The sequence below is a fragment of the Euprymna scolopes genome, chromosome 23 (assembly GCF_053919585.1).
Source record: "Euprymna scolopes isolate OS-2025 chromosome 23, ASM5391958v1, whole genome shotgun sequence".
Classification (NCBI taxonomy): domain Eukaryota; kingdom Metazoa; phylum Mollusca; class Cephalopoda; order Sepiida; family Sepiolidae; genus Euprymna; species Euprymna scolopes.
The window spans coordinates 99,897,707-99,924,166 of NC_136504.1; the positions used below are offsets into that span (position 1 = coordinate 99,897,707).

Sequence of the window (26,460 nt, forward strand, 5' to 3'; positions counted from 1 at the left end):
GATTAAATATCGACAGTATAGGGAGAAGTATGCAGAACGGAAAACTTTGTTGGTTTGGTAACGTTGACAGAATGGATAAGAGTTTTGGAGTTGGTAGATGTAGAAAGAATAGTTGAGATTGCAGGCTCAGTTGGCAAGTGAAGGTCAAGGAAAATATGAGAGGAAATGATACGCTAAAGATGGATTAGAGAGAAAGAGGGATAAATAAAAACCTGGTCAGAGATAGGTTAGTTTGGAAGTGAATTTCTAAAAGCCACCCAACGCATGCCAGCAGATGTTAAACCATATATGATAATGATATTTGGTCTGTTGTGTTCTGTTACTTGAAATTAAAAGAACCAACATTTGCAGGATATCAACTGGGTCCGACATGTTGGATATCAAAGGATTCTTGCCAATAATGATATTTCAGTTTTTATATTTGTTTAGTGTCATTTTTTTTTTTCATAGTTTTATTTGTGTATATGGCAACCCCAGGCCCAGGTTTAATTTATATGTGATCCTATCACAGGGATAATCTTGGTGTTGTTGACGATTGCATTCGATCTAAAAAAGAGTCTCTAACTTAATATAGCTAACACTATCTATCTTCCCATCCCATCACCACAAAGTTGCACCCCTGTGCTTGTTAAACAAGTATTTCAATGGAATGGACTCTGACAAACCTGCTTCACTTGTGACCCCTCAACGTAAAGAGCCCTGACCAACCTGACAATCAGCAAAATCTCATCCTTTCACTTAAGAGGTCCCCAGATGCTTCTTTTCTTGAACCCGTGTGCCTTTGGAATTTGCTGCCTGCTTCTTGTTTCTCAAAATGCACCGATATGCAGGAATTTAAATGTAATGTGAACAAGCATCTTGCCACACAACTCCCCACTTAAGATGACCTTATAAATCTGGTTCCTAATTTATAGTAGCCCCTTTACATCTCAGGGGCAATATGCCTTGTTTGGAGTGAATTGAAATTTAAAAAAAAAATAATGTGTAAAGGAATGGCTATTTATATATAATAAATATTGAAACTGAAATGCAATATTACGGTTCTTCTTCGTTATAATAGCGGTATTCGAAAATCAAAATATTGAATTTCAAGTAAAAATCAGTGGTATCTACTTACTTGTCATGTCACAGTGATGAAAATATCCCCAAAATTACAAAAAAAACGATAAGCTAGAAAATTAATTATTAATGAAAAGTTTTCCAAACGAAAATTAGGTTTGCTAAATTAGCCACAGATTTTCAGTTTTCAGAAAATATTTATCTCCCTTTTTGTTACAATTGAAACACTGTTTTTTTTTTTTTTTTTTTTTTTTTTTGCAAAACTCAATTTTCGCTAATTGTTTTCGAAAACTATTTTCATTAATAATTAATTTTCTACCTTATCGTTTTTCATAATTTTTGGATATGTTCATTACTGTGACATGACAATTAAGTAAATACCATTGGTTTTACTTAAAATTCAATATTTCGATTTTTGCTAATATAACAAAGAAGAATCAATATTACAGATTTTGCTGATGCTGTAGTAACTATATGTTACTTTAAGTAAAATCTAAAATTAAATTTGATTGTGGGAGAATTTTACATTTTTTTTTTTTTTTTTTTTTATTAAGCCATGATCATAAAACCGTTAGCAATAGACAGAGGCTACTTAGCTAATTAAAGAATGCATAAAACTTAGGAACATCATGATAGCCAATATAGGACACCAAAAATGCGATAGTGATACATGTTCTTTCACACAATTCTGAGGCAGCACGTTCAGGACTGCAGAACACAAGGGCATTGCCGATACATCTCTGAACTAACACCAGTGCGATTATGCAGAGGATATAATGTGAATGTATATTGTTGCAGGTTTGGTCTGTTCAACCGCAACACAGGGTGGTATTTAAGCATTGTGGTGGGTCAAGAACCATGGAATAATCTGTAGGCAACAGAAGCAACTGTTACATTCCAGCAAGTAGAGAACAGATCTAATCCAAGCCGATCATATACTCCAGAGGAAACATTTAAATCAGTGTAATTTTTTATTATTGAATAATTTGTACTTTGTGTATAAATCGGAAACAAAACCAAATGTTACTTGATTAACTCTAAAAAAATGTTTTTTCTTTCTGTTTAAGGCTTCAGATACGAATTATATTGTGTGGCAAAATCTACGCCAACTCCACATTGTGTCGTAAGTATAACCTTTTGCACTTTTAACAATAGTACCTATGCATTCCAGCAGCCTTCCCAATAGGGGTGTTTAACCTGGTCACTAATGATTACATAATAACAACACAAAATGGATATCAGAGTTGGTTGATGATTTAGGCCTGAGAAGAATCAATCTGCTGAATTCCCGTCTGTACTCGTCACCAACAATAAAGATATATTGTTATATTTTCATATATCAGCGTGTTGTCAGTCTTTTAAACACAGCAGAAATACAACAATTATCTTAGTCCAATAAAAGTCCAGCATATCTTAGAAAACAAACTTGTTTGAAATGTGATACCATGTTACCCCACTTGACAATGATCATCGACCTCAACGCTATTTCCATAGTTTTTTTTCTCCTTCCTTTTCTCTTCTGGCTAAGTCATCGTCTCCCATCCACATTGGTGGCTGTCGAGTGGGGTGCGCATGCATTCACAAGTATAAAAATAAAATAAAACAAAACACAAAAGAAAACTCTGAAAGCAACACTTCCTATAAATATCAGTTGCAATTTGGGTGTGTGTCTGTGTGGCACCATCAACCCTTTAAACCTTAAGATCCGCATCATAGTGTTCTGTTCAGGCTATGTTCGCCAGTCTGTTGATCGATTCATCTCAACCCTCTAAAGCCGTCCTGATTTGCTGCAAGCTGCGTTCAACAGGCGACTGGGAACTATCTATAAATCTAATATTCCTTTGACACTTTCTCCTTCAGAGGAAGATAGACCCCCACCCCCCCACCCGGGTGAATGCCATGCAACAAAAACAATAACTGTGTTCAACTATGTCTAACTAGAAACTCTCTTCAACTCTAATTGTCGTCAACTGTTGCAAACCAAGACTGTCTGTAAACTGTTCCTAACTGTGATAAACTGTCGTAAAACTCATTACTACCATAAACTGATGCTAAATATATCTACCTTTATTGTCTGGTCTTTTGTACATGATATCTTGATTAACAATCCTATTCAGCTTCCTTTTGTATATTTTGGTGAACAACTTCCTATCAATTGTTCTTCCGATAGACCCATTTCTCCTTTCTTTTTATCTTTCTATCCCACTTCCCAACAATTTAGCCGGGAGGGGGGGGCACCAATAGTATCACAAAATAAAATGAATGATATTGTTGGATTCAGCCAAAGTTATGGTAAATCAATTGTCTAACCCATAACCTTTTTGAAGCAAATTCGGAATTGCAGTCTCATAGTTGAACGGCTTTTTAGAAAATGACTTCCAAACTAATTTATCTCTGGCCAGGACTTTACTTATCCATCTTTTCCTTCAACTTTCCTTGTGAACTGAACCTACTATCTTAACTGCATCTACTAACCAAAGAACTCTCATTTAATGTGGCCATAACATCTATGACTCCTGTTCCACACACATCTCCCTATACTGTCCACTTCAGATGTAAGCCTTTCTTTCAGACTCGCATTACAAATCCATCATATTATTCTTGTATTATTTCTCCCCATGCAACACATGTCCACAACCCTCATAAAGTGAAAATAAAAATGCAGCCATGTTTTTCGTTCAACCCTCTTTTCTTTTTCTTACATTTTGATCTGATATTCAATAAAAGACATTTTGATCTGATATTCAATAAAAGACGTTTTAAATAGTTGTCGTTTTACCTTACTACCAAGCCATAATCTTCTTTTTATTGAAATAGTCGGTGCTTGTGTAGACTACTGACTTTTTAAACCAATGCTTTTCAGGTGAAAACATTATTATGTACTTATGTGTCATGTCGAAATTAGTATATATTCCAAAAATTGAAAAAAAAATGATGCAGTAGAAAAATAATTAATAGTAAAAATAACAATTATTTAGTTTAGCAATTTATAGAGTTTTATCCTATAGTGAACCGTTTATACCTTCCAAATTCGCTTTGTCTAGATCAAACACGCAGACACGGAGCAAGCTGTGCGCATTAGCACACACACACGCACGGAGTGGAGCATGCGCAAACATGACATGACTTATTGATACACGTGCATTTCCTCTGACCTCTGGCATAGCCTTCCGTTTTCCTTCTTCTTTCTCTTTTTTGCTTGGCATCAAGCAGTGCACACATAAAAATATGCAGGCTCCATAAACACGCATCATCGTGTGAGGTAAGGCTTGCATACTTTTTGTATGAACTTTGTTACCTGTAAGATGCTTACACGTAGAGCTAATACAGTATGAACAATCCAAAACTGTTATATTTAAGCTATATATTGCTCGTGTAAAATATGAACTATAACCTCTATTTATGCACACTTTTACAGAGGTCAACATGTACAAGCACAATCACACGTCCTTACGTGACTACCAAATTATTGCACCAGTGTACAAACTTAACCCCCTTGTTTTATTTTGCTTTAAATAAATAATGTAGTTTTATATATATATATATATATACTGGTATAATGGTTTTCTTTATTACTAAGTTGTGAATATGCTTTATATGGCCTCACAACAATCCTATGTTTTTATGTTGGAGAGTTCACAAGATCCAGGGGGAGATAACTGCAATCAATAATTTTGATTAAATAAATATGTACAGCAATTTTTAATCAGATTATATTATAATGTAATTGTGGCTGATTTTTTTTTTATTTAAACTACTATCATCTACTGGATCATTTTTTGTTATTTTTTAAATTTATACTAATTTCAACATGACATGTAAATATGTAATAATGTTTTCACCTGAAATGCGTTGATGTTAAAGATGACCAATCTACAAAAGCACCAAATAGTCAATATCTTTTAATGTTTTGCTTTGTTTCCCAGGTTCATTGTGACACCAATCTCCAGCAGTGTTTAGAGTGGAATCAAAACTGTGATCCCAATGACCAATACTTGACACAGATGTAAGTTTGTCAATTATTTGAAATGTTAATGACAATGTTAATTTACTTGAAATAAGTTCAATTTTAATTTCTATCTCTCTTTTTTTTTTTTTTCTCTTTTTAGAATCTGGAAAAATTAGAATTTATCTTTTTTTTTTTTTAATTTTTTTTATCATTCAATTATCTCCACAATTAAAAAAAAAAATTTCTTTTATCATTCAACTATCTCTACAATTTAAATTAACCTTTTTTTGAATTACAAGCAGTTAGGCATATTATCCATTTGACTTTTTAAACTAAGTATGTTGGAATACTGGTCAAACCTCTTTGTTTTGTAAGTATGGGGACAAGTTCTGGTTGGAGCTCTTTCAGCACTATAACTGGAATGCCGTCAGGGCCAGTTGCTTTACTGGAATCAAGGTTCTTTGATTAGCTTGGCGACCTCACACACAGATATTTGTATGTTGCATAGCGTGTTGTCTGTTATAGGAGGAAATATGGGGAGTTGATGGCCTTTGTCGTATCGAGTAAAAATTAGCTGCAAAAAAAAAATCTGACAATTTTATGTTTAATGTAAATCAAAGATAGTTTTAAAAAAATTACAAAGATTGGAAGCTGGCAAAGATTTTATAATTTTATTTATCATCAGTGCTTTAGAAAAATATTAAATTATTAAACAAAAAAAAACATTGACATTAATATGAGATATATTTTCTACAATGCATGGAAAAAAAATAATTTTTATTATTAACACTTAGAAGAATATTAAAGTATTAAACCAAAAACATTGATGCTAATATTGAATAGAATTTAAAGATATATTTTCTACAGTCCATGTAAAAAAAAAAAAATATGCAATGATTGTAAGAAGACAGGGATAGTGATGAAGTCTGATTTTTTTATTTTATTTTATTTTTCAGCAATCTGTTTTAAATAAAAGATTCATTGCTTAATGCACACATTAAAATAGACTCCTTGTAAGAACATCTGGAGATTTGATATGAATTCTCCACTTTTTATTAAAAAAAAAAAAAAAGCTGATTTCTGTCAAATCGCTAGAACCTTACCTCCTTATTTTTTTCATCACTATTTTGCCAGATTTTATTTCTTTTTCTCTTTTTTACCCTCTTTAACTTTCTTTTTCTTTCTCTTTTCTTGTTCTTTTTTTTTCTCTCTTCCTCTTCTTGCATTGCCTTCCTTTTCCCTTTTATGATAGTTCTCCCTGAAAATGTTTATGGTAGGGGAATTAGATGACTTTTGCTTTTCATCAAAGAATGACTTCCTGTCTCCTTCTACCCTCCATGCACACTCTGCGTTTCTCTTAAATTTTGATTTTCTTAATTGAAACTGATTGGAGTTGTTTCAGAAAAAATGTTTTTGCTCTACCCTTCACAAACGTACACACGCATGTACATACAGCACAATCATGTTAACACTGGTTCTTATTTGATCACCAAAATTAAATAACATTGAGCTTGGTCACTATACCAGGTGCTGTATGTAGGAGGATGTCAACTCCTCCTTACAAGAACTGCAAAAATATAATGTGGTCATCTCCCCTAACTGGAATGCAACTAGAGATCGCTTGTGAATTTAATCTTCCCTTAACACTTGTTCCTTTAGAAGAAGCTGAGTCAACCCTCTAGGGTGAATACGGTTGGCGCACACACACACGGACTATCCCTCGCATCTGGTTGGGAAATTCATCTCAATTTCATCTTTTTTTTTTCTTTCTTTTTTTTTGGACATTAACTACTCGTATCTCTGATTTAAAAAACATTAGTTAGGAATTTGGGTGCTTGTTTGTTATAATATTGAAATTTGAAAATCGAAATATTGAATTTCAAGTAAAACCGAAGGTGTCTACTTAATTATCATGTCGTAATAATGAACATATCTAAAAATTATGAAAAATAAGGGAGAAACTTAAATATTAAAGAAAGTAGCTTTTAAAGATGAGTAACAAAAATTGAGTTTTGCTAAATTGACCTCAGATTTCCAAGTTTTCAGAAAATATTTACAAAAGTCAATTTCTGCTAATTGTCTTTGAAAACTATTTTCATAATTAATTAATTTTCTACCTCATGTTTTTTTGGGATTTTTTTTATTTAAATTTTTGTATATTTTCATTACTGCAACATAACAATTAAATAGATGTCATTGGTTTTACTTGAAATTCAATATTTCGATTTTCAAATTTTGCTCTAATAACAAAGATGCACCAGAATTTAATTTTCGTAAAATAAAGATTTTTTTGTTTTGTTTTCTAGACTTGAAGAATTGGCACAGCGTTTTGAAAGTCCAAACTCTCAAACCCGATGGGACAGTCCACTTTTTGTGATCCAAGTTGGTGATGAGGTGCCTTACCAGCAGATTTCTGATGCGTTATTTTTACGTAAACCTCCTCCTCCGAACATGTCGACACAATCGGTAAGCAAGGCAGGATTTCTTCCTTTTCTTTTCTTTTCGAGTTGTTTTAAGAATAAATCAACGAAAAAAACGTTTTGATTTTTAAGTTAATTTTTATTTTATTTTTTTTTGATTTTTAAGCATTTTATTGTTGATTTTTTATTTTTAAGCATTTTATTTTTTATTTTTATTTTTAAGCATTTGATTAGTCTTGATTAATTTCTGTGATATTAAAAAAATACTTGATTTGTTATAAAATTTATTAGTTTATTTATTCAATATTAATTTTACCCTGTTATGAATTGTTTTTTTTTTTTTTTTAACTTTCATCTCAAAATACAATTATGTTTTTATTAAAATGAATTCAATGAATAAAGTTAAAAATAAATTTGGGTATATTATACAAACTGACTCAAAACTTGACGGAAATATGACAGCTATAATAGTTTCCCCTTCTCTCTCTTTGGACCTAAAACCAAGCGGAACTTCCACGAGTGAGGTTTCTTTACTAGTACTACTCGTTTATAAAACAGTACCATGGGACTGCTTCCCAGTCTTCTACAATATGGCCATTTTCAAGTCCAATGTAAACAAATACCTGTCACGTCATCCTCTTTAATAATCAAATTATGACCAGTTACGACCATATTTACTAATGCTCACCCTGTTGTATCACCATCCATCTGACAAATTTATCAATTATTGCCCTTGAGTGGTTTTGATAAGCATTGACGTGTTAAAAATAAAAAAAGACAGAATCTTTCTAAACGCATTATTTTTAAAGGAAGCTGCATGTCTTTACTGTACAAAAATCCTGTTTCGAAAAAGTATTGCAATTTCCTTTTGTTTTCAATCAATGGAAACTGAGGTTGTTAGTAAGTTGTTTTGTGTAAACTATTTTTACATCCGGGTCTGTTTTAAGCATTCGGAGGGGGGGGGGTATTTGCTTAAGGGAGATAACTCGATATTTTCTCTAAAACAATTATTACAACCTACTTAAATGTTACCAAAGTGATTCCCCCCTCTGTTTCTCCAATAAATGGCTTCTTTCTTCTTTTTGACACTTGACCTCTTAACCTAGCGTCTGTCCTGCATCTATTACATGACTCATGACCCTCGTGTCTGTCTGTCCATGAGATTTGGTGTTAAATAAACAAAATAATAACCTTCTTTTCTTTGTGTTCTTATTGTTATCTTTTTCCAACTTTAAATTAATTCCAGTGCATTAATTAATTGCAAAATAATCATCCTCAACAGATCCTGACGTTTCTGAATTTTTGAGATGAGGTTTGGTTATACGTATTATTATTTATCGAACTACTGTTCTCATCTTGAGTGTGATTTTCACAACGGTTCGGTCGATGTAACCTCTGACCTTCTTCAGGTGTATCTTGTCGAACTCTGGAATGTTTCTGTCGAACTTGGGAATTTGGACGGAATTTCGAGCGGAACCCTTTATTTGCTTCATGGGGGTAGCGTGCTCTTGTTCCATCAGCCATGACTGGATAGAGGTCCTAAGTAATTTGCAAATGTATTTTTTGGTTGCCCAGACTGAGGATTGAACCTTCAACCTTCAGGAGAAAATCACTTTTACAATTGATTTTCCAATACTGGGAAAAAACAATTGTAAATTGTTAGATTAAGCACTTCTTTTTTTTTTTTTTAGTAGCGTTTACCCCAAAATTTGGATTTAGTTTTTAGTCACATTTATATACCATTAAAAAGTTATACCATTACGTTGTAGGTTCTTACTAGATTTTTATGTATTTATTTTTTATTATGGAAATCGCTCCAGACAAGGCCTGAAGCCACTTGATGTAAGGAACTAACAAAAGCTATGGTATTTTGAGAATTTGTCTGTGCTTACGCAAATAGAAACATGTCATCCATCATCCTCATTATCATATTCTGTTTAACGTCCATTTTACATGATAGAGTATGTTGAACGGTTTTAAGAAATAAACTTCTAAAATGAACCTATCTCTGGTCAGGTCTGTATTTCTCTCACATCCATTCTTATCACTTGCTCCTATGTTTTCCTTGGCCTTTTTTTGTGAATTGAACCTACTGTTCTACATTTACTGACCAAAGAATTCTTATCCGTTCTTGTAACATAGCCATACCATCAAAGTTTGTTGTAACATGTCCATACCATCAAAGTTTCTTGTAACATGTCCATACCATCAAAGTTTCTTATAACATGTCCATACGATCAAAGTTTCTTGTAACATGTCCATACCATCAAAGTTTCTTGTAACATGTCCATACCATCAAAGTTTCTTGTAACATGTCCATACCATCAAAGTTTCTTGTAACATGCCCATACCATCAAAGTTTCTTGTAACATGCCCATACCATCAAAATTTGTTGTAACATGCCCATACCATCAAAATTTGTTGTAACATGTCCATACCATCAAAATTTGTTGTAACATGTCCATACCATCAAAATTTGTTGTAACATGTCCATACCATCAAAATTTGTTGTAACATGTCCATACCATCAAAGTTTCTTGTAACATGTCCATACCATCAAAGTTTGTTGTAACATGTCCATACCATCAAAATTTGTTGTAACATGTCCATACCATCAAAGTTTTGTAACATGGCCATACCATCAAAGTTTCTCCACACATTTTATACCGTCTAGATTCTATCTTCTTCTGATGTCATCAGGTTTAACGTCACATAACACTATGATTATTATTTCTCTCTATGCAATGTATGTCCTCAACTCTTACTGGCCAAGTTTCATTCCCATACAGCATCACCCTGCATAAGCATTGATTGACAAAAAAGCAATAGACAGAGTACACATCACGAAGGCAATAGTTTTTGCAATTTTAATGCACAACTTTAAATCTAACGTAAACTTAGAGGATCTTTTTTTAATTTGATATGTGTGATATAAATTCAAAGAAATGAACATGACAAAAAAAAACAAAAACATTATTTTCTTAAAATAAGTGACCCTTTTTTTTTTTTTTTAAACTTCACAAAAAAATAAACTATTTTTATATTAGTTCAAAGTGAAATATTTTGCTCTAAAACAATTTCTAATGCTCCCCCCCCCGCCCACGAAAATATACGTAAATACATTCATCGTAGTTACTTACCTGTGCAGATATTAATAACCATAATTACTTTCCACAAAATTTCCTACTTTTTCTTTGTAAGCACTATTACTTTGAATACGATGGTATATAAGCCACACCAAGACGACATATGTTATATCATCATGGAGAAGAGATGAGTGTTTAAATACATCTCTTTTTTAAATGTGTTTACGCGTGATCGTCTATTCATGAGTGTCTTTTAAATCGACATACATGATAAATGGTGGGATGTAAAAACATCAAATAGGATCATACCTTTTTCCAACGGTTTCCATGTTGGCCGGTTCAGCTGTTTGCATCATTGGCCTGAAATAAAGACTTTCAACTTTTTTGAGTTTTTGTTGCAGTGTCTACAAATTCTTATAAATTGCTTAAAAGTCGTAGAAACTATGTAAATTGACATAATCAAATGCTGTAGTAATACCACTTAGGCAGTGAATATAAATTAGTTTAACCTTAAAAATTTTATATTTCAGCAACCATTATCCTCCACAAACTTTCTCTATGAGTTGGATCGTGTCACGCAAAGCACAATTAAGGTAAGCATAACTTGTTTTTTCGAACGGCACATTTCAAAATCTACAATGTGCGTAGAAAAGTTGTGTTATGGAAGTTTTCAAACAATGCTTTTTGAGCCATTTGTATCATAATAGTTTCCAAGTTAGTACATCCATTTTTTAAAAAAAATAAATTGTAGAAAAATATTTATGATGTATGTATGTGTCACGGAACAAAAATATCATATTCTAAAAATCATGTAAATTGATCAGATAGATTTTTCTTATATAAAACATCATTTTTAAATGATTTTTATCAGCTAATGTGAAATCGTTAGCATTACAAGACTGATTTTTATAAGTTTGAATTATTGTGAAGTTATTTGCCTTTGTTTTTTTGTATAAGATGGCGCTGCAAGATAGTCCCTTTTTGCTTCCTCATAAAATTTGATTTTGTTAGTTAAAATTAAAACTACTTGATCAATTTACATGATTTTTAGAATATCACATCTTCGTACTGTGACAGGTTCATACATTATTTATGTACGATTTTTGTTTTGTTATTAGGTTGAATTCTGAATAAGAACTATACATCCATTATCATTTGTTACTCTCTAGTTTGACTTGGATGCAAAAAAAAAAAGTAACTGAATAGTTATCTGATGTTGTTAGCATTTCTCTCTATGCAACACAAGTCCTCAACTCTCACTGGCCAAGTATTTCAGTTCTTGTCCAGAATTCCCTCATACAGTAGAACTCTGAGATACAATGGCTCTAGGATATAGTTTTTTCAGGTTATGATGTGGAATACAATGTTTTTCCGGACCCTGTTTATGGTATTTGCTCTACCTTATGGTGTTATTTATAACGTTATTTGATTATAAACTTGTGTATTATATTACTGTAATGTATTTTGTTACTAATTTTTAATGCCGTATCCTGAGGTTCTACTGTATTTAAAAAAACAAAAATATAGAAAAATCTGTATATGTACCCATGACGGAATGAAAATATCATATTCCAAAAATTACGTAAATTGATCTAGTAGTTTTATTCTTAACTAAGAAAATCAAATTCTGTGAATAAGAGAGGAACGACTGCCTCGTGTTGCTATCTTGAAAATAATCTGACCCCCCCCCCAAAAAAAAAAAAACGAGAAATAACTCAACAATAATTCAAACTTGCGAGTTTTTGTTGCAGTGTTTACAAATTCTCATAAATTGCTTAAAAGTGATTTTCTTTATGAAAATAAAATTGATGATTTTTGGAATATATTTTCGCTTTGTCTTGGGTACATCATACAGATTTTTTTATTTCTTTTTTTTTATTATAGGTTTTGATTCGAAACCAACGGTACTAATATTGTTCTGACACACATATATAACACACATATATGAATATAAGTTGAATGCCTACTAGACACCATCCTGAAGTGTCAACCTGGCATTAGGATACTTTCCTTAACAAGTAAACTGTGACTAAATATGAAAACTCTCTTATATGAAAGCAAAGTTAGTAATGTACTAAGTTGTATGTTACAACCTCCATTCTAAATCGCATCTCTAAGTCTGTTGCCTCGACTCGCTTCCTTTTGAACTACAACTTTCACTGATCATGTATCCTCCTAAGATACGCGTCAGCTTAAAATTATCTTTACGTCAGATTGTTCGAGGTTAAGCTATTTTTAAATTCCAAAACTTATTTGTTTATATTATTTATTTAAACGTTGACTTTACTTGTAGGGGGAAGTAGTTTATTGCTAATCATCTGAGGCGTCCTTACTGGCGAATGCCGAGGGGGCTGCCCGGGAACTTTTTGCAGGTCAGAGTTCCTCTCATCTTAGGGCGTTGACTTATCAATCCCCCTTTCCGGCCCTGGTGTCTAAGTTGTTCCATTTGGAGAGAACTAACCACTCCTTTTATCTCCCAAACGTTAAATAAAAAAAAAAGTTACGGATATTAATTTTCCTCTCACTTATTGGCCAGTTATCTACGTTATAGTATATATTTCTTTTTGGTCTCTTTGGGTTCCAGGACAAGAATTCATCTAGTCTGGAGGAGTATCCAGTTTAGTGTTGTTACTATGGATAACGTCACTTAGAGAAGGTGAACTAATCTTTGTCTAAGCCAGTGTAGGGTGGTCATACAGAGGAGATTTTATTTGGGTTTTGAATACTTTATTATTTTGAATATTTAGTCACGGTTTACTTGTGGGGGAATTATTCTCATACTAGGTTGTCCTGACACGCCGCTGTACAGAGAGACCTTAAACATTCTAGGACAGCGTCTAGGAAGCAATTAAGTTCTTCCTGAATATGAATGTTAATGTATATTTACAATTCGAAATGAGAAACGCCCTCTTAACAATTTTGGAGAGGTGGATAAAGTACAGAATAAGTAACAGTCGAGAACTTGTTAACTAAAAAGTAAAAACAGAAAAGAATTTATTGCAAGTACAGTACGATTAAATTCTCTACTGACCCATATACTTTTAATGCCTGGAAACTAAGATTTTTCATTTCAGAATTTTATTTCCATATTTATGTCTTGTATGATGCAGAAAGCAACATAGCGATTGAGATTATCACTTAACTTCTTCAGCAATTAAGTGAGTGAAAGATATATTTATAATTTACATGTGAAAGATATATTTATAATTTACATGTGAAAGATATATTTATAATTTACATGTGAAAGATATATTTATAATTTACATGTGCAAGATATATTTATAATTTACATGTGCAAGATATATTTATAATTTACATGTGCAAGATATATTTATAATTTACATGTGCAAGATATATTATAACTTACATGTGCAAGATATATTATAACTTACATGTGCAAGATATATTATAACTTACATGTGCAAGATATATTTATAATTTACATGTGAAAGATATATTTATAATTTACATGTGAAAGATATATTTATAATTTACATGTGCAAGATATATTTATAATTTACATGTGCAAGATATATTTATAATTTACATGTGCAAGATATATTTATAATTTACATGTGCAAGATATATTTATAATTTACATGTGCAAGATATATTATAACTTACATGTGCAAGATATATTTATAATTTACATGTGAAAGATATATTTATAATTTACATGTGCAAGATATATTTATAATTTACATGTGAAAGATATATTTATAATTTACATGTGCAAGATATATTTATAACTTACATGTGAAAGATATATTTATAATTTACATGTGAAAGATATATTTATAATTTACATGTGAAAGATATATTTATAATTTACATGTGCAAGATATATTTATAATTTACATGTGCAAGATATATTTATAATTTACATGTGCAAGATATATTTATAATTTACATGTGCAAGATATATTTATAATTTACATGTGCAAGATATATTTATAATTTACATGTGCAAGATATATTTATAATTTACATGTGCAAGATATATTTATAACTTACATGTGCAAGATATATTTATAACTTACATGTGCAAGATATATTTATAACTTACATGTGCAAGATATATTTATAACTTACATGACAGAAACATCTATTTAGGTAATTCATTCCTGTTTCAATCACATAAATTATTTCAAGTTTAAAGAACACACACTCAAACCAGATTTTTTCTTTTCTTTTCACTAGCGACAAAAACTTTCGTTCTTCGCATTAGCAGCAGCAGGCCTTTCCTCCCTTTTCACCAACAATAAAACACTCGCAACCACAGCGTTCAAAACAAAATCTGCCAAACAAAACATCTTTCTCCTTTTATCCAACCATTTTGAACTCCTAACAGCACCAAAATTTGCATAATAGCTCTTGCCTTATTCTCAAATAGATATGCACGCCACTGTTTCCTTACAACAGGCGCATGCTAACTATGGCCACTTATTTCTATCTCGCCACTCTATTACAATAATGTGGTTTTATGAAAATTCTTGAGGGTGGAGGTTCTTTCCACTCGTATTTACAGTTAGTGATCGGATAAGAAATGTTTTTTTGTTTTTTAAAAAATTTATTTACTATCTTTTTAGCATAAAGTAAATTAAAGTTGCCATCAATCACTTCTGTTGCCAATTATGTTTTTCTGTGACAATGATATACATATTGAAATAAAAATTTGAAATAAATCTTAGTTTCCATCCACACTATATAAGTATATGAATTGGTGATGCATTTGCTATAAATTGTTTCTCTTTTTTTTGCCTATGAGTAGGGATATGACAACAGCATATTCTTTTCATTGTTTTGACTCTCGAGTATATATCTGACACAGTTTGACACAATTAATCAACCGAGGATCACATCTCTACATAAAAACATATAAGATATTATTGGATATACACCCAAGAATCAAAACAAGGAAAAGAATATGCTGTTGTCACAGCCCTACTTATGAGTTCTTGACTGTTTAATGTTCTGAACTTTTTTTTTGTTGTCGTCTTTTTTAAACATATCTACTACAGTGTAACCGATATAAGAGACCTGAATATTAAAAAAAAAAAAAACAACAACAATGGATATAAGACAGATTTTTTTCTGGTCCCAAATTAGAGCCTGTGTTAATGTACAGGGTAACCCGGATATAAGACTCACTGATACAAGGGAGCCGTATCATCTGGAGAGTAGGTATCTTATATCCGGGTTAAACTTGTATTATTCAATGAGTGAATCCAAACTGAATTCTTTTTTTCTTTAAGGCAATCCTGCAGGCTCAGGCGACAAGTGTGGAAGGGGATCAGCTGACGATTGCAGATGTCAAAGAAAAGGTATCCTTTGATTTGAACAGAAATTTTGACTGTCCTGCATTAACTCATCCGTTGCTCTTTCAGCTTCTTGTAAAGTCCGTTCTCTCTATCGCTCCAAACGCTTTCTCACAGCTGAGACATATTCTCTACCTCTACAAATCTATTATCAGATCATGGATTGTTGTCATATTAGGCCGAGTGAATCTGACCCATTTAAGGGTTCTCGCTAAGGTATAAAAACATATCTTATTTGATTGCGCTTATTCTTTCTTCTCTGTAACCTGTCACTAGTCTCAGTCTTTTCTATAAATACTATTATGACGTGTGTTCTTCAAAATTATCTGATCTATTCCTTGTCCTATGTTCTTTTAAAGTTTTCCATCAATTTGCTCTTTTGATACCACATTGTAATACAATTTCATATTCCAGTAGATTTTTTCCAAAAACTGCAACCATGACTTTCTGTTGACTGTTTTCCTCTTACCTACAGCCTTGGTCTTTTCAAGATCGTCTTTGCGAGAATCCTCTTTCATTCTTGTTAGCAGCTCACATCAAGTGGCTTCGTGTCTTGTCTGGAGTGATTTCCATAAAAGGTTTGGAACAGAATAAATTTCTTTTAGAAACAAAAAACAGTTTCATTTTAAAATCTAAGTTTTGCAGAAGTTTCCTAAGTGAATTAAAAAAAAAAAAATACTTTGAATAAATAGTAAAAATGTCTAATATTTTGCTGGTTCCTCTTTTGGTCTGTACGTATTAATATAATTTTTGAAGGCCAAACTGCTTCAAAAAGGCCAAATACATGAAATTTGGCCTTAAAGAAATCAATCTGGCAATCTTGAACAAGAATGTAAGAGTGACCTCTCTTTGATGTAGCCTTATTTTAGAATATCCTTATAATAATAATAATATGATTATTGTAGTAGTGGGGGAAAGAAACTCATAATTTGGATGTACAGTGGTTCTTCCAGAAGTCAACAAAACGTTGTGTATAAAAAAAGGATCATTAGAAAGAAACAGAGCAAGAGAAAAACATTGTCTGCCAAGAGTTGCTGGACTGGAGGAGTAAATTAAAGATTGTCTCTAACAATATGATTTTATTATTTGTATTGAACTATGTAGCACAATATTACTGTTTGAGTATTTATTAGTATTTATCAATTTATATAGATATAGAACCGATGCAAATGAGATAAATAAAACAAATGTATGTGTCGGTAAATATTTAACCAGTAAACTCTTAAACTACTGGTCACATAACACTGAAATCAACAGGAAATAGTAATCATACACAAACGATGGTTTATAATAAGTAAAGTCTTTGTTTGGATGGATGGATAACAAGTTTGAAATGCAAAATGTTAATTTCAACTTGACATTTTTATTTTATACATGCACAAATTCATTCATAGCTTGAAGTGGTTTAATTTTAAATTTAAATCTTTTTATTTATTTGTTGGCTTAGCTCAAACGGTAGACAATGCGACTGAAGCACTAAGTGTTTTAGTTTTAATTGTAGCTGATGGCACTTTAATCATTTTTTTTTTTTCATTTAACTTTTGAAATCAGTACTATATATATATATAATAGAGAATTGGCTTTGTAATAATAAATAGAAAATCTGCAGGAGTTAAAATATATTTAAGCGTATTTTACTATAAGGTAAGGGTGGGCGCCTCCTGCTAGTTTAAAGTACAATTAACACTATTTTCATTGAAATGTTAACAAACTCATATTTGTGTGTTATTGGTTTTTCTGACAGTGCAAAAAAATTAGTTTTTTTTTTTTTTTTTTTTTTTTTTTTTTTTTATCTTGAAAAATATCAGTTTCATCAAAACATATTTGTTGATTAAATATGTTTCTCAGTCTGTGGATTTTCCGTACTATGCTTTGAAAGAGTTAAGTGGCTAGTTAAAAATTTGAAAGATATTTAATCAGTGAATCTTGATAAAAAAAAAAAAAAAAAATTAAAACAATAAAATTTACAAATAAGTTAATCAATTGGATTGAACCGACAAATCAGTTTTAATTAAAAAAAAAGTGAAACTTGCGCGAAAAAACGTATGGAAAGGCAAGATGTTTTTTTTTTCTTCTGAATTTTGATTCTCTTAATTGAAACTGGTTGTGATTGTTTTAGGGAAACCAAATTCTTAAAACTAATCTGAAAAATTGACTTGTCATCTTAGTTAATCTAATTATTAAATTTGCAAATTTTTACCATTTTTTAGTTAACCAAAATTGATATTTCATTGAATAATCATATTTCAAATCATTTTTTTTAATGTGTTTTCATGATTTGTCCAAAATTCTAACATTTTTAAACAAACAAAAATAAAGAAAAATCTGTATGTTGTATGTACCCGTGACAGAACAAAAATATCATATTCCAAAAAAATCATGTAAATTGCTCAAGTAGTTTTATTTTTAAATAGGAAAATAAAATCCTATTCGTAGCATTAAGGTGGCCATTTTGAAAGCAATCTAAAAAAAGACAGATAACTCAGTGATTTAAACTTTTGAGATTTATGTTGTAAGGCGTACAAATCCCCATTAATCATTTAAAATTATTTTCTTTCCAAAAATAAAACTGCATGATCAACTTACATCATTTTTGGAATATGATTTTTTTATTTCATCACTGACATGTATATCATAATGTAGAATTTTTTTTTTTTAATTTAAAAATAAAACTATTTGATTCATTTATGGGATTAAAAAAAATATATATATATATATTCGTTTCATCATGGGTAGTTACATCATACAGATTGTTCTTTTTGTTGTTTTTTAATCTGGACAAGAACCAAAGTTTATTTATGTTAGAGTTACTGATTTAGTATAATCACGACATTAAAAAATAAAAATATTGAAAAAAATTATATTGTACATACTCATTATGGAATAAAGTTTTCATACAAAAAAAATTTTGATCAAGTAGTTTTCTTTTTACAGACAAAAATCAAATGTTAATGACATTGATTGTGTCGCGGCCATCTTACCTATTTCATGGATGAGGAGGAGGGCGCCAGAGGAGACAAACTTTAAGCAGTGATTGGAGTCGTCAAAATTTTACAAGATTATTTTGAAACCTGGACAGAAAAAATACCTAGAAAAATATATATATATATTTTTTTTCACTTATTTTACAGAGTTTCTCTGTCCTTTTTTCATTTTGTCTTTTGTTAATCATTTTTTCATTTAAAGGCACCCATCTCCTCGTCTGCAAAATAGGTAAGATGTCTGCTGCACGATCAATCTCATTAAAATTTGATTTTCCTCTGTACAAAAAAAAAAAAAAAAAGAAACAACAAAAGAACTACTTAATCAAATTAAGGGATTTTTTGTTTTTTTGTATAAAAACTTTATTCCATAACAGGTACGTACAATATATATATATCTCTTTTTTTTTTTTTTCAATATTTTAATTTTTTCAATGTCTTGATTAAACTGAACAAGTACCATAAGAGAAAGATTATACAGTAGAACCCTGCGATACAGCATTAAAAATTAGTAACAAAATCAAATAACATTATAAATAACACAGTAAGACGAGACAAATACTGTAAACTGGGTCTTGAAAAACATTGTATTCCACATCGTAACCTGAAAAAAAAAAACGTATCCTAGGGCCACCATATCCTAAGGTTCTACTGTCCCTATAAATTTATATTTATCAAACAGCATTACTTATGGTATGAATTTTATTTTTTTCATGCTTGGATGAATAAATAGTTCTATTGATGGCATTGAATTATATTTCTGGTTGAAGCTGAAATTTTATAAACCTTAACCATAGGATTCAGATCTGTTTAAATCGGCATTTGACAGCTTCTGAATTGCACAGACATCGACGTCAATTTATCACATACACAAAGATGCATCCGGTTGAAGATACACAACGACTGGCAACCATGTTTGTTGCGTACCTCAATACTTACATTACGTAACTACTTGTCTTTCAATAAATTATTTTTTATACAATTTTTACTTTTGTCATATTTTCAGTTTTTATTTAAAAAAAAAAAAAAAAAAAAAAAAAAAATTTTTTTGAAGTTGCATTCTGGCTTTATTAGTGCATATTATTTTGCTGAAAACGTAATGCTAGTAATATCTCGGTTCGATTTATTTTGTTTTCATTCGCAGACTCCACTCCTCACCTGACCTACATACTTCTAACTCTGAGGCAGTTCAGCTATAGACCTTTCGAACCAACACAAATGAGACCATATATAGGTTAACATGCAGAATGCTGCAGGTTTTTTATTTGGTGGGGGGGGGTGCATAGTTGTAATGGATGCAGGTGACAGACTGATGATGGTAAAAAACTGTTACATATTACATCAGTAACGATTAAGTTAGCTAGTTTGAATCTTGACAAGAGTCACTTTTACTGCATTTCAGGATATCTTTAATCTGCAAACAATTGTACCCCGAGACGGGTAGCATGAATTTGAAGGGAAGGAAGGGGGTTGTTAAAATCTGTATACAAAACAGTCGAAGGATATGACAAATGAGTCATGTTTTTAAATGATAGAAAACTATTTAGTTAGTTCTTTCCGGTGTGAAGTGATCCCTTCCCAAGGGACCCCTTTGTCACATAGGAGTCAAACTTCAGTCACAGAACCAAAATATGACCCCGTCCTTTGCAGGTCAACAAGATGTCTTAGTGTGGCAGGACCCGTCAATCGATTTGGTTGGTCTTAATTTCGCAATCGGCTTGATATGTCGTTTCGTCGATCTGTCGGCTAGAAGGAAAAACAACTTGGTGCTCTATTCTACTGATTAAATTCAAGATAAGATATACAAATATATAGTTATATATAATTGTCCATAGTTCAATGTTGATTTTGACAGATTCAGCTGAGTTGATAGGAAGATTTCTCTCGTTATTGCAGTGGGGATGATGTGGGAAGAGAGGGGTGTGGCGACTCTTTACAAGTTGAGATACAGTCTCAGACTCTCAACAACTCTGTTCCCAATTTTAGCTTCAACCAACTGCGCTCTAACTCTGCCTCAACTGATGGTTTTGACTCTGCATCTTGTTCATATACTCAGGAGAGGGGTGAGACCGAGGTTGGTCCATGGACCAATTGTATCCAATTATGTCACCCCAGGAGGTTTCCTCCTCCCTTAGTGCACCTGTAGATCTGCAAGTGCTCTAGTCCCGAAAGGTCATTCTCTGTGACCTCTGGGTCGCATGCATTGTACTCAAACTATAAACATCCTTAGTCTTGAAACCGGAGTCATTCCATTTTCAGAGTACAATTTACAAAAAAAATGATAGTGTCATCGATTTTCATTGTTATGAAAATCACAAATCTAATTTTTCTCTCAGCAAGGTTTTTTTGCCGTCACCTGGGCACACCAATGATAATTAAAGATTAAAAACATATCTGCCCGGCTTCTCCAGTATTTCGAGAGTCTTAATAGTTTCTTCTCCCGGACTGTTAGATTTTGGAATTCCCTCCCCATTTCTTGCTTCCCTGACTGTACTAACCCGCAGAAATTTAAATGCATTGTGAACAAATATCTCGCTGCTCAACTCCCCACAGTCCCCTGTTAAACACAATCCCAGTTACTTGTTACTAAGTGGCAATATGCCTTGTTTGGGATGAATGAAGGCTGTGCTTCTGGTAATCATTCCAAGACGTGTTTGCACTGGAAACCAGGGACGGAGGGGGGGGGATAATTACTTTTGTTCCTTTCATTCCTGTATCTATTGGATAATCTGCGTCAGATGGAACTATTACAATAGTAGAACTGAGGACTCTTCCCACAAATAAATTGGTTATGGGTGGATGTTGAAGAACCAAGCATATAAAACGGATTCTTTACTTTACGTTACTCCTTAGCCAAACATAAATCTCTGATGAACGTCCAGTAGCAAGAAGTACCAGATACTATGGATTGCTCCCCATCCCCCACAATGCTGGAACTACCGAGAAAAGACTGATTGCTTCATTGAGTACCACAGATCCAATGACAGTTACTTGTTACCTTTTCTAGGTGGCTGGATAGCAGTGGGGAAGGTGAGCCGAGGAAAAAGCAGATGCGGCCAGTTTTTGATAGAAGCTAACAGATAATCAGTCGTATCTGATTTGCAGTTAAAAGTAAATATATTTGAGGGATACAGGCTGTTTGAGGAAGAGAGGCCAGAAAGATCAAGTTTTAATATGGGGAAAATCCATTTCCTCAAAAACGGGCACTTTTTGAGAACAAAAATTTGAATTGTCTCACTCTAAAATGATTCCTTCTCACCGACCAATCACAGAAAAGATTAAGTGTAGTATCAGAACAGATACATTTTGCTCCGAGCTTTAAAGGTTTAAGGGTCATATGACAGAGTTAATCTTAGCTGAGATCCTAAATTTGAAAGACAAAAAGTTTAGCTGAGGTGTTATGAACCGGTTACCGTGTATGTATGTGTGTGTGTGTAGGGGGGGGGGTATATGCGTCAGCCGATTCAAAAGAATACAGAGAACAAAGACGTTTACATGGAAAAATACGTAGAATTTTATTAGCGGCCGCATACAGGAAAAGAGTCTCTACTTAGAAAAATTCTCTAAGTTTTTCGTGGGCCGTGTCAACAAATGACAAAGTTTCTCCTCTTATTAAAGACAAAGTCTCTTCGCCAAGAATCTCGAGACGAGACTCTCTCTCAATTGGGAATGCCGGGGTGAGAGGATCCAGTCAGAATCCCCAGTCCAAAAAAAATGCTTCTAAATATGTTATCAACCCGGATGTAGATTTGACCAGGCCACTGGTTCGTTTTCGGACAATCAGTGGAATGGACAGATCCGGGTCTGGCCGTCAATGTATTTCTTTTTGAAAGAACCTTTAACTACCATAGCTGGTATATAAAAAAAAGTAAAGGAAAAGGGGAATTTATTTATTCATTTTTTTTTTTCATTCTTATCTAACCCTGTCACAGGTGTGCACTCCAGCAATGGGAGCCTAACAATACAACATTCAACAAGTCGTGTTCATACAATATCTGCATTTCTTATTGTGTATGCAAATTGTAATTTAATATTTCATCAACACTCAATACTGGACATGGCCAGAACAAGATGGAGAAACACCATGGTGTATGCACTTAAGGTAGTCAGGCGACATTGGCATAATTATATGATGTACACACTGCAAAACATGTAAAAAAAAACAAAAAAATAAAAATTTCAGAAATCGTATTGCATTGCAGTTTCTTGACCAAGTAAAGAAACATTTTTATTTAACAGGAAAATAAAAGATGTTTTGACGGCAGCCATTTTTTATTTTTTTATCAAACAACCAAAACAACTGGATAGAAAGTTTTTTTTTTTTTTTTTTTTCTTTTTTAATAATTTTTTTATCCAAAAATGTTTTTGGTCATTTTTTTTAATCATTGATTTGTTTAAATTAAAGCAACCAAGATTTTAAAATCTCCAAGGAAGAAAAAATAACTTAATACAATTCAAGCAACTTTTAACTGAAACATTGCAAAAATTGTTTTCAGCTATATTTTTGAAATTGTATTCGAAAAAGAAAAAAAAGTCAGAATTCATTTTACAGAACAGAAATCTGGCGAATAATCCTGAGTCCGAGTTGATAATAAAACCTTTAATTATTTCTGGAAAGAAAAAAAAGGGGGAGGGCCAAAAAAAAAAAAAAAAAAAAAAAAAAATGGAAAAACCCCAAATGAAAAAAAAAAAAAAAAAAAAAAAAAATGCAACACAAAAAAATTTGAGTACAAAGTAGATTTTTTTTTTTTTTGTTTGTTTTTGTTTTAGAATTTGAATCCAAGAGAATTTTGAGATTTCGGTCCAATTTATCAGCATAAGTCAAGTCTTCCTGGTGTCATAGTAACCACTATGTTGAATTTCAGTTGGCGGATCTTTACAAGGGATGGATCTAAAAAGATAATCAAATCAACAATATTTTCAATTGAAGAGTGTGATAAAACTTGCGTTTTTGGAAGAAAAAAAAAAGAGGCAATGCCATTTTTTTTTTTTTAAAGATAAATTCTTTTATTGTATCTATTGGTCGATTATTTTTTTTAAAATAAGTCTGTATTTAATAAATATTTAAAAATTTTTAACTTTTAGTTGTATTATCACATTTTTTTTAGTTTGACATATTTAAATAAGAACAAATCATATTTTTTGAAAACATTGTTATATATGTGAATATTTAAAGAAATTAAAAAAAAATAAACAATGTAAACAAAATTATTTTTAGTAAGGCATATCTGCTTCTTCTTGGCAATTAATATTCTGTGCATCTAATCGAAATAATGGTTAATTTGAAAATACATCTTAATGCGGTTCTGTATTTTGAATATTTAAAAAAGACAATAACAAAAAATAATATTTTGCTTCAAGATGTTTTCATTTTTCTGAAAGCTAGGCTTCAAAATAATTTATTAAAAAGAAAATTACAATTTAATAACTTTTAATAATTTGGAAACTGACACTTTATATAAAAAGAAAATATGGTCTGTCGGTTACGACATTTGCTTAAAATTCCGTTATTTATAAACTGAAGCCATTCATATCACTGGCAGTGAAATTAACCCATTTATGCATAACACCCAACGGTTCTTATCCAGAATCCCCTCCCCATTAAAAAGACAAAAATAAAGAAAAATCTCTATGATGTACATACCTGTGACGAAACGAAAATATCATATTCCAAAAATCACATATACTGATCAAGTAGTTTTATTTTTAAATAAGAAAGTTCAGTTTTATGAGTAACAGAATAGCGGCTTTAGAAAATAATCTTTAAAATACAAAACAAAGGGAAATAACTCTACAATAATTCAAACTTACTACATTTATATTGTAGTGCCAACGAATTTCTATTAATCACTTAATAATTTTCTTTATAAAAATAAAACTAATCAATTTATGTAATTTTTGAAATATGATATTTTCGTTTTGTTACAGCTACGTACACCATACAGATTTTTCTTTTCTTTTTTTTTAATATAGGGGGGAATTCTAGACAAGAACCTAAATAGGTCAAAATATCAAATTCATAATGATCATATATAAGATTAACTAATTTCAATATTGATTTGCAAAAGAACATCTCATTAATTAACTATCGATTTAAAAAATAAATTTCATTTTTATTATTTCACATTGTTTTATTTAGATATTTTTGAAATCACAAATATAGGCTTAGCATCTTTTCAGAACACTTGTTTCTGTAGTTGTGATAGTTCTAGACTATAAATTAAAAGTATGGATGTACTGATTAATCAGAGGTAATTGAACTAATCGATCATTTTGCTGATTAATCGGTAATTGGCTGATTTGTTGATTAATTACTTTTCTCTTTCCTATTAAATGTAAACAATTTCATCCAATGCCAAATGACTTATCAGATCCCTTTAACACATTAACATAAAGTTAAATTAGCATTTACTAAGTGCCTGGCCACTATTATGGCTTTTTGCCTTTATTGAATAAAATCACAAAATATAAAGTACAATTTCCAATTCTGTAATGAATATGATTAAACAAGAAAAAAAGAAATTACAAATCAACTACAAATTGTAATTCTTCAAGTAAATAACTATAAACTGAAGTTCTGCACCTGCTGCTGCTGTTCTACTTCCTGTTTTATTCTTGCTGCCTGTCTCCTCAATATTTAAAGTTGAATACTTTTAAGTTGTAATGTTGAAACATTAGACTTCCTCTAATCTCCTGACGCAGCCTGTTCCTCATAGGTTAATACACATTACCACCTTTACTAAAAAGCCTCTCACTCTCCACAGATGAAGGTGGTGCACTTAAATATTTTGAAGCCAGTTTACTCAGCAGTGGTAAGGTCTCCTGTGTCTTCTTCCACCACTGAAATGGATCATCACCTCTTGAGTATAGTTGTAAAGCTACGTAATGATCAAGTTCTTTTGTGCAGTTAATTATAAGGGATTTACTCCTTTTGAGTTTAGATTGTGATTTTGTATTTCTGTTGTAGTTGCAGTCTCCAGATTTAACTTGGCTTCAACCTGCTCTAAGTTTTGATTTGTTACTGTAGGTTTATTTGAAGCTAATTCATCAAACAGGTTTGAAAAAGATACGGTTTTACTTTCACTTTGATCTTCTTAACCCTCAACAGAGCTTGAAGAAATGTTTCCTACTGATTCTGTTTCATCATCATCAGTAAAAAGTAAATGTAGAATCCAATTCTTAATATTGTTTTCCATGTCATTCTTTTGAAATTTAAATTTGAATCTTGGATCTAGAAAAGTAGGCACACACAAGTTTTTTTATCATTTTGCAGGGAGGTGTCAACATTCTCCTACATACAGCACCTGGTATTTCCAAATGATCACCCATCTAGTACTGACTAGGTTCAACGTTGCTTAACCAGTGATCTAATGAAAACTGGTGTGCCAACGTGATTATGCCATATTAATGGAGTTCTGTGCCAAACAAGGAGAGCACGTAGATATTTGGCACGCAAAGGATAACAGATTTGGAACCACTTCCATTGTCTTCCCCAGAGAATTTGATACATACAATTTAACTTTTATTTAAAAAAAAAATAAATAAATAAAATAAAAAAAAAAAAAAAAAAAGGGTTAGCCCACATAATTCACTTCCATTCCATTTTCTTCCCCGGTAAATTTTAAATCAGAATACACAGTGCTTATC

General features: G+C 31.6%; 2 protein-coding genes across 3 annotated transcripts in view; one reads left to right on the forward strand and one right to left on the reverse strand.

The window, feature by feature from the left end:
* The window catches only part of LOC145246064 (protein KTI12 homolog), a 63,813-nt gene extending 44,018 nt beyond the window's left edge, over nt 1-19,795 (forward strand). The window contains exons 4-9 of the mRNA XM_080107906.1: nt 2,127-2,182; nt 4,986-5,065; nt 7,315-7,474; nt 11,045-11,107; nt 15,770-15,838; nt 19,618-19,795. Coding sequence (XP_079964032.1) covers nt 2,127-2,182; nt 4,986-5,065; nt 7,315-7,474; nt 11,045-11,107; nt 15,770-15,838; nt 19,618-19,761 — 572 coding nt within the window. The 3' untranslated portion in view covers nt 19,762-19,795. The remainder of the gene's footprint in view (nt 1-2,126; nt 2,183-4,985; nt 5,066-7,314; nt 7,475-11,044; nt 11,108-15,769; nt 15,839-19,617) is intronic.
* A 3,204-nt stretch (nt 19,796-22,999) lies between these two features.
* LOC145246062 (HBS1-like protein) overlaps nt 23,000-26,460 on the reverse strand; it is a 141,652-nt gene continuing 138,191 nt past the window's right edge. The window contains exon 17 of one of the 2 annotated variants that reach the window (XM_080107904.1): nt 23,000-23,704. In XM_080107904.1, coding sequence (XP_079964030.1) covers nt 23,690-23,704 — 15 coding nt within the window. In that variant the 3' untranslated portion in view covers nt 23,000-23,689. The remainder of the gene's footprint in view (nt 23,705-26,460) is intronic. The other variant, XM_080107905.1, reaches the window with a different exon arrangement.